The sequence below is a fragment of the Asparagus officinalis genome, chromosome 4 (assembly GCF_001876935.1).
Source record: "Asparagus officinalis chromosome 4, Aspof.V1, whole genome shotgun sequence".
Classification (NCBI taxonomy): domain Eukaryota; kingdom Viridiplantae; phylum Streptophyta; class Magnoliopsida; order Asparagales; family Asparagaceae; genus Asparagus; species Asparagus officinalis.
In genome coordinates, this window is record NC_033797.1 from 76993990 (window position 1) to 77005603 (window position 11614).

At 45.5% G+C, this 11614-nt stretch overlaps 1 protein-coding gene across 1 annotated transcript; it reads left to right on the forward strand.

Annotated features, from left to right (window-relative positions):
- LOC109838955 (probable receptor-like protein kinase At4g10390) lies at positions 1324–2385 on the forward strand. The gene has a single exon (XM_020407387.1). The coding sequence runs from the start codon at positions 1324–1326 to the stop codon at positions 2383–2385; it is 1062 nt and encodes a 353-aa protein (XP_020262976.1).

Genomic DNA, 11614 nt, shown 5'->3' on the forward strand with positions numbered 1-11614 from the left:
AGATGTGCATTTTGAGAGCATGACAGCATCCGTAAGTAGCTCATTTGACCACGAGTAGATCAGACACTGGTCCAGCAAAATCTAGTTCCCATGCTCACCCATATCCAATCATTGATACACATCAAAACTTTGTTGATAACAATCCAACAACTTATACCTGCATCACGATTCCCTCTAATTTCGGATTCGGATCCTCACTCAAACTCTCACCCTCTTACCAATTTCACCATCCCTTTAAATTAGGCTTAAGTGCACTTAAATACCCTATAGTTTCTCCTATGTTGCATTTATATACTCTCACTTGTTTTCGACAGCACTTAAATACCATAAATTTTTTAAACTTTCATTTATATACCTTCATGTGTTTTTGGCAACACTTCCATATCTTAACGTTTTAAATACATGTACTTAAATCCCTAATGTTTTTAAGACAGATACTTAAATATCCTAAAGTTTTTAAAACTTACATAACTAAGGGTATTTTAAGTGCACATTTTAAAAACTACAGGGTATTTAAGTGCATATTTTAAAACTTTAGAGTATATAAGGGCCAATTTGGTATTGATGGACTTTTAATAAGTTTCTCATAAAGCAGCTTATAGAAGCAAACTTATATAAGCTGTTAAAAATAAATGATTAGTAACCAAATATCAAAATATGCTTAAAAAACAGTTAATGTGCTTGGTAGAACCGTGCTCAATGATCATTGTTAAAAGATAAAAGGTATATATGTAAACTAAAAACAAGCAGATTGTGCTTTTAAAAGAAGCACCCTTTTAAAAACAAAAACAGTTTCAATAAGCATGCCAAAAAAAGACCCCTTTTAAAAACAGAAACGGTTTCAATAAGCATGCCAAAAACGTTTTCACTAAACACTATTATAGATGCTTATTAATAAATAAGCAGAATCACCCTAACAAAAGCAACGCCAAATTGGCGGCTAGTGCTGCCAAAACAAATGCGGGCGTATAATTGCAAGTTTTTAAAACTTTAGGGTACACAAGTGCTACCAAAAACAAAAGTGACGAGGCTATGTAAATGCGAAGTAGGGGAAACTATAGGGTATTTAAGTGCAAGTAAAACTTCAAATTACGAGTCACTTCTCCAACTAATCCAGCACACTGTACCCTCTCTCATTGATAAAAACTTACCGCGTGCCCACAACTACAACATGAAGCCTCCATTAATAACATCCAAACTACTCTCTATACTGATATAAACTTAGCAAGTACCTACAACGACAACATAAAGCATCCATTAATAACCTCCAAACTACTCGATCTATTTACTATCTAGAAGAGAGAGAACCAAGAAGAGGGAGCTATGGATTTAACCTTGGCTGTAGCTCTCCTCATTTCAGCAGCCATTATCCTCTTCCTCTTCTCTCTTCTCTCCATTCTCTATCTTAAATCCCACACATGCAAAAATCCTATTGATATCGATCAACCTCTCGATAACCCTCTTGCAAAAACCAACTCGATCATCAAACTGAAATCATCAGAGGTTGATGCCTTGACCTCAAACTTCAACCCTTCGACGATAATCGGCGAGGGAGGATTCAGCACCGTCCACCTCGTCCCCTTTAAAAGCTACTCCTTCGTCGCCGTCAAAGTCCTCAATGTGCACCGTGCATTCCATCAAGAACTCGACATCGTCCTCCGCCTAAACCACCCCAGCATCGTCAAGCTCATCGCCTACTCCGACGAAAAAGACCAAAACATTCTCGTCTTCGAATACATCCCCAACGGAACTCTCCACGACCGCATTCTCAACTGCGTCATCCCTCTCCCTTGGTCGAAACGAATTACTATTCTTTACAATGTAGCATTGGCTTTAGATTACCTGCACGAAGGCTGTGGCCTTCAAATTATCCACGGGGACATCAAATCGTCGAACATTCTGTTGGATGAAAACCTCGAACCGAAGATTTGTGATTTCGGGTCGGCTAAAATGGGGTTCTCGGCTGCGATCACTCGATCGGAGAAGCAGATGATGGGTTCTTTGGGGTATGTTGATCCGCATTATTTGAGAACAGGGTCGATGTCAAAGAAGAGCGAGGTATACAGCTTCGGGGTTTTGATTATGGAGCTGATTACAGGAATGGAGGCTTTTGATCCTGAGAAGGAGCGGCTTCTGACGACGGTTATGGCTCCGGTTATGGGAGCGGAGGGAGAAGAGATTAGGATCAAGAGGATCAAGATGAAGAAGTTTGTTGATCCAAAGTTAGGACACGAGTATGATGTTGATGAGGTTTTAGCGATGACTCTGCTCGCGGCAAGGTGCGTTGCAGAGCAGCCGGCGCTCCGGCCGTCGATGGCTGAGGTTGTTAAGATCATGAAGGAGAATGTGGGCATTGTTTCATCTAAAGGGAGGGTTGGTGTGTAAAAAAAAAAATTATTCATGCTGGTTTGTGTAAATTTTGTATGTAATGGTGGTGACAGTGGTAACAGGCATCGCTTATTCAATCACAGTTGTTTCATCATTTCAACGTACCACTGTGATTATCTTGAATGAAGATAAAAAGTAGTATAAATTTACACAGCATATGGAAGTACATATGGACACCACAAGATAGAAATGTAGGTGTATTTATGATAATGAGTTGGGGGGAAAAAAGTTATTGTTTGAATGAAGACATACTCATTAATCTAATCAATGTATAGGTGAGTTAAGAAGGGATGGGGATGGGGATGGGGATGGTGAGGGGTTGCAGTCTTGATATTTGGTAGGCTTCCTGTTTTCTCTACTCCTAATCTGTTGAAATTAGCCTCAGTTGTCTTAGAGGTTGTCCAGTTGCCACCTCTCAACTTCATTTGAAAGGCCTAATATTAGGTCATTGACCGAGCTAGAGCAACAATTTCTCTCTCTCTCTCACAAAAAAAAAAGGGAAGATCAAATCCTATCATGATCAATGGGAGTTGAGATTTCACAATAACACGCAGCGTGCTAGCTCTAAATACTTTTCTAAGCAACACTAGCTCTAATTACGTTGATGTAATTGGGGTGACATTTGAAAAATGTTATGCAAATTGTTGGAAGAAACAATAAAACAGAGAAATGAAAAAAAAGTAACTGATGCGGGAGCATCTTTCTAATACAGCTGGAGGTACATGCAGCTCCAGCCAATACAAACCAAAAATCCAAGTATATTGTGATGAGAGCTACATGCAAGTCGTACATAAAAAATCCAAATGTCCTCCTTTTGCGGCCCAAAAAGGTCTCTTTTTTACTTCATTCTCCCAGTCGAAGCTCCCTACCCGCAACTCCAACTGCAGCAAATCAAACATTTGCCATTTTATTTTCTGTGATTAAAACTACATTTAGCTCAGACCACAACAAAGCCCTTTTCTTTTTTAAGAGAAAATTGACTGATCCACTCAATAAAGCCAAATCACCGCATTTGTTAATTATAATTAATATTAACAGACCGAACAATAAGTGAGGAGGGTATGTTCTGCTGTAGGACTGTTTAATTTGCTGCAACTTTAAGTACAATATAAGTGCCGATTATTTTGGTTCAACTTAAAACTTTTGCAATTTAAACCTTTAATTTCTGGTCTTCGCTTTGGATATCATGTTATTTTTACAGTCTATGCTGTGGATTAGTAGCAAGCGGAACTGAAACCATGTTTACAGCTCGTTGCAACTGCGACTTGCATTTAAATCTATGAAAGTAACTGATGTCTGCGGTTGGAGACATTTTGAAACTATAATTGTGACCGTATTTATTAGGTGCATTTTAACACACAGCTGCAACTGATTCGGGACATCTCAACTCGAGGCAACTGCGACTTTCGTCGAAATCCGCATAAACTATCGGCCGCATCGAGTCATATTTCTGGCTACCATTGTTACTGAAATCTTTTAGCTGCGCCGAAATAAACGATCGCAGCTGATTCAAGGTACCTCAATTAGATACAACTACAGTCGCATGCAATTTTTTGATCCTAAGTGAAACAACTCGCGTGGCAAGATTAGGCTTTTTCTCTTGCTTGTAGGCATCAAAAATTGTCTATAGGTCTCCACAAACGGTTCAGTGTTAAAGAGCGACGATGAACGTCACTCTCCGATCCACATGAGCCTAATCGACGTCGACGAACGATTGAAGTGAATCGACGAGTTATGTGAGCTGATAGGATTTCGGAACAACCAAGACCCGGACCAATCGGGAACCCGGCACTGTTCACAAAAAGGACAACGCCCCTCGCGCCTCGACCACTCTACAGATAATCCAATCACCAGAGCGGATCGAATTCTTCGTCAAGCATCCAACGCACCCGGAATCACTCAAATCCGAATCCGGACGAAGAATCTACAGGGAAACCAACAAAACACCTCAAACGGAGTCCCGGCGTGTCGAAATACCCCGGGGGTGTCTAGGAAAAGCCTAGACACCCCAGGGGTGTCTCGGCCAAGCCGAGACACCCTAGGGTGTCTCGGCCATATGGCCGAGACACCCCAAGGGTGTCTCGGCCTGGCCGAGACACCTAGGGGTGTCCTCACCCCCTACCTACCCCCCACACTCCTTTTGGCCTATAAATAGACCCCTTGGGTCCTCATTCAAGGGGCTGGAATTCTTTTGTCTTGGAGCAAGGCTAGAGACAGAGGGGGAGGATTTTTGGAGAGCCTTGGCGAAGCCCTGCTGCAGTGAAGAGTGCCCGTGTGCTTCAACAAGAGGAGGAGAGGTCTTGATCAGAGCCTTCATCACCCGTCCGAACCTTAGTATTAGCCTTTAGCGTTAATACTAAGAAGATATCAACATCCCCGTCACAGGCAAAAGACCCACGCAAGCAAGAGATGACAAACAGATCTTGCGTTTGTTTGAAAAGAGTTGTATTTCTTTTGTTTTCATTGTGTACCGGTCTTATAAAAAGGCTATCTTTTTATTTCATTGTAACGATTGAAGTTGTAATGAATGCAGCAATGAATACAGCAACTTTTTCCGCAAACAAGCTGGCGACCACAGTGGGAGCCAACGGCATCGCAACCGACGCCGTCGTGACGCAACCAGCACTCAAGATCGGGGTGAATGAAGAACACGAGCTCGATCAACAACGGTTCAAAGAAGGCCTCTCTTCCTCCTCCTCCAGATCCGCCTCTCCAAACGGGTACAGAAAGGTAACCTCTTTCATAAATGATTGCAGGTCCTTCGGTTCAAAAATCCAAGACCCCGTTGCCGCCTCTGCACTTGCACCACGTGACGTACCCGCGTCGTCCAACGTGGTCAAGATCGCAGATCCGGACTCCTCTTCCGCCGAGGAGATGGCTTCTGAAGATACTCCAGCAATATCAAAGAGAGCACGACAAAGACGGCAGCTGGCCGAGGCTTTGGAGCCGATGGATGGGATCCGCTATAACGTAGATCTAAAATCCAGGCAACGCCAGGAGCAACCACGGCAAACAACCAGCCCCTCCTCCGAAGCAGAAACAAACAAATGGGTTCATGTCAAAAGAACCCGTTCTACTCTTGAGGAGCGAATCCAGAAGCGCCGCGCCTTGCGTGCGCATGCCCGAGCCCTGGTCCAAAAAGCACGAGAAATGCTAAAGGGAGAGGCCGTTAAGAGATCGCCGAGATCCGAACGAGTTTGGATGCCGAAGGCCAAAACAACGTCTGAGGTAAAAGCAGGTAATATTGCTCTCCAACCTTCATCAATTTCAGATCCCGAACCTCTGGAAAAGCCCCACCGCAGCGCGGATTTCCCCAAGTTCAAGAATCCTCCGAAGGATCGTATCGGTGCTCTACCCGAGGATCGAGGAAAAGCGCTTGTCAAGGAAAGCTGGGGATCATTGAAGGAGCTTCAAGCCAACATCCAGACTGGGGGTCGTACACGATCTCCTAACAAATCGATTTCTGCAACGACCAGCTCGGCGATGCACACAAAAAATCAGGAGCCCGTTAAGGTTTCATCCTCACAAAGGTGTGACCCCAAACGTGAGACTCCTGTAAAAGCCAACAAGGCAATGATCACTCAGAAGAAAACGCGTCCGACAAACGAACGCGTTATACCTGAGAACCCATGTGAGCAGCCGATAGGTTACTCCGACCGCAACGTCGATGAGTTGTACTATCGGGCTGGGGGTGCGGATGAATCTCGAAAGAGAAACACCCAGGAAACGGATTCTCACTGTCCGTGTACCAAATTTATTAGGGCAGTATTATCAACATGTAGCTGCCCCAAGACCGCTCCGCAGAGGGTCTCGATATTCGAGAGAATCCCGCTCCGCAGAGGGTCTCGATATTCGAGAGAATCTCCGATGGAACGACAAAGCCCAAATCAAGGCGTTCTCACCAAAGAGGATCGATTGCTCGAAAGAGGATCGATTGCTCGGGATGATGAACCCCTAGAAGTTACCATCAACATGGTCAACAAGGGAAAATCTCCAATCATTTCAAGTGACTCCGACCCTAATTTCTCTTTAGGAAGCAGGGTCAATTTGGGAATAGCTCAGCTTCAGCTAGAAGCCGTCGGATATAACAATGACCATGGGGTCCATGAAGGAGTCCATTCCGATGATGAGTTCTCGGATTCTCATTCCGCGCTCGCTTCTGACGATACAACGTCTAGCATAGGGCAAGCTCGAGAGGTGTTCATGGCCAACACCGATCAGATAGCCAAAATCATTGAAGAGGCCCTGACTAAGCAGAAGGAAATCTTCAAGTTTGAAATGGAAGTGGCTATGCAAGAGATGAGACAAATGCACGATCAACGAATCCGAGCTTTGTCAAATCAGCTAGTGGAATCCAGCCGTCGCACCCAGAACGCCGCAATTGACAGCGATCCGGAAGTGGACAGAATCGTCATGGCCGACGCACCACCCAAGAATACTGGGGGTGGTCCCACTAAAAATAACAACGCTGGGGGTGGACCCACCAGTGATGACAACGCTGGGGGTGGACCCACCAGTGATGACAACACTGGGGGTGGCCGTATCATTCCTCTCGACAATTGTCCAAAACAGGATATAGATCAGGCCGAAAAGATGAGGGATCTCGAAAGAAAAATCGACGCCCTGATATCTGCTCGAGAGGTGAAAAAGACCGGTATTACGTGTCCTTACCCAAGAAAATGGGATTCGATCCCGTATCCGGCGAAGTTCAACCTGATCAACTTCACGCCGTTCAACGGAAAGGGCTCGCCCACTCAACATCTGATCTACTTCAAGTCCCACTTGGGGGTGATCTCTGGCAACGGACCCTTGATGGTTCGGTCATTCGTTGGCACCCTTCGCGGGCCTGCCTTCGATTGGTACCGCCGTCTCAAGCCCGGAAGCATCAACAGCTGGGAGGACTTGGAAGGCATGTTTCTCGCCCATTTCTTCGATGATGACACCGAGGTGTCGATCAGGACACTCTTCGACGAGAAACAAAAAGGCGGAGAGTCGGTGGATACCTTCATCAAACGCTTCCGCAATCAGGCAATGAACTGCAGGGATCCCGTCACGGAGGAATTCCTCTTGCAGACTTGTCAGAACAACTTGTCCATTAACATCTTGGACGTGATGGGAATAGAGCCGCTCAATACCTGGAAAGAGTTGAAGGCTCGAGGAGAACAGGCCGAACGCTTCATCAGAAGGCGGAAAGCCGAGAGGAGCCAACTGATGGTTGACCCTCTGGATTCGAATCTCGCACCTCATGATGAAGGGGACGCACCTGCAGCTGTTATTGACGATAATCAAACGTCGCAACAGCAGTCCTGGGAACAACAGGAGAATTCGGACGAGGAGCTCCAAAACGAGTACTCGTTCAAAGACGAAGACGTTCCAGCTATCTTCGAGACCCTTCTCGAAAACAACAAAATCAAGCTCCCGCCCGTCATGAATCAGGAGGAAGATGACAATTCTGCGGATCCAACGTACTGCGAGTACCACAGAAGGATCCTCCATCCCACAAAGGACTGCTTTGCTCTCAAGAATAGCATCCAGACCTTGGTTGAAGCCGGCGCTATAACGCTAGGGTAAGCCAATTGAAAACGGCATAACTCCGATAAGTATAAGAGTATAAACTGCTTCTTACAACTCCGATAAGTATAAGAGTATAAACTGCTTCTTACCACTCCGATAAGTATAAGAGTATAAACTGCTTCTTATACTCCGACGAGTATACGAGTATAACCTGCTTCTCAAGACTCCGATAAGTATATGAGTATAAACTGCTTCTCAACACTCCAAAGGGTATATGAGTATAAACTGCTTCTCAATCCTCCGACCGGTATAAGAGGTTAAACTGCTCTCCGATACTCCCAAAAAAAAAAAAATTCACGCATCGGATCTCGACCTTTTAGGAGCTCTAGGTGTGAGATCATCGCCACCGGATTCGGGATCAACATCGGTAGGAGTAGCAATAGGTGTAGTTGGAGTAGGACTCATTTCAATATCGAGAGTTGGAACTTGCCCTTCATAATTGGAGGAGGAAGCCGTTTGATTGGAGAATTAGAGAGAAAGCGAGAATAAGAAAATATTTGAGAGTATAAAAGAGTATTAGAGAGAAATAGATGAGTTTTGGATGAGAAAAATAAATGAAAACCCTCTCCATTTATAGAGGCAGCCTCCTAGCCAAATGATCAAAATACCCTCAAATTTTGGGCTTTTTTTTATCGTTTTTAGGGTATTTTGGTCAAAAGACCAAAAATAGGCTATTTTGGTCAAACTGGACCGGGCCGTTAGGACTGGGCCAGATTCGGGCCGTCTCGGGCAGCCTGGTCCAATAGACACATTTGTGACCATTGGACCACAGGCCGGGCCAACCCGACCCGGCCCAAAAAAATTTATTGGGTCCTTGCTTGGGACCGGGCCGGACCTGAACCCGGTCTACTCAGCCAGCCATCTTCCTGTCCCTAGCGTTAAAATCTCCCTTTGAGTGATGATACGAGTTGGCACTTTCTTTGCTACCCGTATTCCACTCTAGTTGCGTTCTGGTCAAACCTATAAAAGTTAGGGCCAAAGCCAAAATCCCTTCTCGATTCCTCCAATGAACGAGAGGTCCACTTTCAAATCGAGTGATCAAACCTTCCGACAGTTAGGGTCATCTCAAACTCCTGCTGGGTCAAACCTTCGTACAGTTAGGGCCACAGTCAAAATCTCCTCTCGATTCCCCCAATAAACGAGAGGTCCACTTCCAAATCGGGTAATCAAACCTTCCGACAGTTAGGGTTATCCGAATTGTTACGATTCTCGGAGTGGAGATCCCACTCTTAGTTTCATCCTTCCGGATTCTGGGGGTGGAGATCCCACCTCGAGTTTCCTTTCCAGCTGTAGATAGAATATAAAATTCTTCCTCTTCAGCACCGGGAGATAGAATATAAAATTCTTCCTCTCCTCGGACCTTTCCGATGCTCGGAGTGGAGAACCCACTCCCAGTTCATCATTCCGGATTCTGGGGGTGGGGGATCCCACCTCAAGTTCCCTTTCCAGCTGTAGATAGAATATAAAATTCTTCCTCTTCAGCACCGGGAGATAGAATATAAAATTCTTCCTCTCCCGTTTCTCAATCTGTCTTTGCTTTTAGAAAAGACACGATTGTCAAATCCGGGCACTCGATGCACGGGGAATTTTATCCCGAAGCCTGAGTAGGGATAAGTCAACGCCTAACACGCGTTGCCGGGTAGTCTATTCCCGTGAGAAAGACGAAGTCTATGTATTCAAAATCATAGCATTAAGTCTAAGGGAAGTAATTCTCTTAGCACAACGTTACATGTGAAACGGGTTTTAATAATTCACATGCTAGCCCGATTCAAACGGTAATCGGTAAAGGCACATCAAACCCGTTGATGGCTGGGGGTTTGCCAAAAATCCCAAAGCCTATGTCTAACACGCATTGCCGGTTAGTCCTTGACCGTAAAAAGGACAAAAGACCACATATTCAACATTGTGGCAGGTTGTTATTAATAACACCATAATCCGTGCCTCACACGCACGGGGAATTTTATCCTGAATCCTAAGTAAGGATAAGTCAGCGCCTAACACGCGTTGCCGGGTAGTCTATTCCCGTGAGAAAGACGAAGTCTACGTATTCAATATCGTAGCACTAAAGGGGTTCACTCTTTTAGCTTAAACGTTACATGGGAGCGGACTTAAACAATCCGCATACTAGCCCGACTCAAACGGTAGTCGGTAAAGGCTAATCAAATCCGTTGAAGGCTGGGGATTAGCCAAAAATCCTAAAGTCAACGCCTAACACGCGTTGCCGGGTAGTCTATTCCCGTGAGAAAGACGAAGTCTACGTATTCAATATCGTAGCACTAAAAGGGTTAACTCTTTTAGCTTAAACGTCACATAGGAGCGGACTTAAACAATCCGCATGCTAGCCCGACTCAAACGGTAGTCGGTAAAGGCTAATCAAATCCGTTGAAGGCTGGGGATTAGCCAAAAATCCTAAAGTCAACGCCTAACACGCGTCGCCGGGTAGTCTATTCCCGTGAGAAAGACGAAGTCTACGTATTCAATATCGTAGCACTAAGAGCGTTAACTCTCTTAGCACAACGTCACATGCGGAACGGACTTAAACAATCCGCATGCTAGCCCGACTCAAACGGTAGTCGGTAAAGGCTAATCAAATCCGTTGATGGCTGAGGATTTGCCAAAAATTCTATAACTGCGAGTCATTGACGCATCAACTCCACTAGTTGGTCTCGTGACTTGAGCACCCAACAAATTCAGGATAAAATCCACACATGCAGATGAATCAGCTTTAATAGTTGGTCCTGCAGCCCCAACATTCGAGACCACGATGCTCCAATACCTTAAGAGCTTAAACTGTGAATACTCCAGCAAACGTACGAGTACAAACTGTGTTAATGGCGATTCGAAACCCTAGAGTCAACGCCGGTCACCGCGTAACCCTAGGTCAACGCCGGTCAACGCCGGTCACCGCGTAACCCTAGGTCAACGCCAGTCAATGCGTTGCAATCAGAGTCAACGTTCGACGATCCAAAACCCTAAGGGTCAACGCCGGTCACCGCGTAACCCTAGGTCAACGCCAGTCAATGCGTTGCAATCAGAGTCAACGTTCGACGATCCAAAATCCTAAGGGTCAACGCCGGTCACCGCGTAACCCTAGGTCAACGCCAGTCAACGCGTTGTAACAAAAGTCAACGTTTGACAATTCGAAACCCTAAGGGTCAACGCCGGTCAACGCGTAACCCTAGGTCAACGCCGGTCAACGCGTTGCGACAAAAAGCCAACACACGGGGATCCGAAACCCTAAGCCAGCACAATGTGGCGGAGGTAATTCAAAGTCAACTCAATGACACGAGCCAAACTCAATTCATCAGCTGCACACTCGAGACTCCGACGACGGCCAAGCGATAAACGCAGCGCTGGAAGAACTTCGCGATAAACGCAGCGCCGGAAGAACCTTGGCTATTCGTCAAAGCATCGAATAGACCGAAAATCGAAGGAGCCAAGAGTTGAAGCTAACTACAGGTCCTGATGCCGACTGAAGGCTAGACCAATCACATCCAAAGTATCCCAGCCTCTTCTATAAAAGAAACGAGTCAGGAACACTTTGGAGGGGGTATCTGTAGGCATCGAAAATTGCCTATAGGTCTCCACGAACGGTTCAGTGTTAACGAGCGACGATGAACATCCCCATCCAATCCACATGAACCTAATCGAC

Coding starts and splice junctions, on each gene's coding strand:
- LOC109838955 (XM_020407387.1), top strand. CDS start 1,324: ATGGATTTAACCTTGGCTGTAGCTCTCCTCATTTCAGCAGCCATTATC.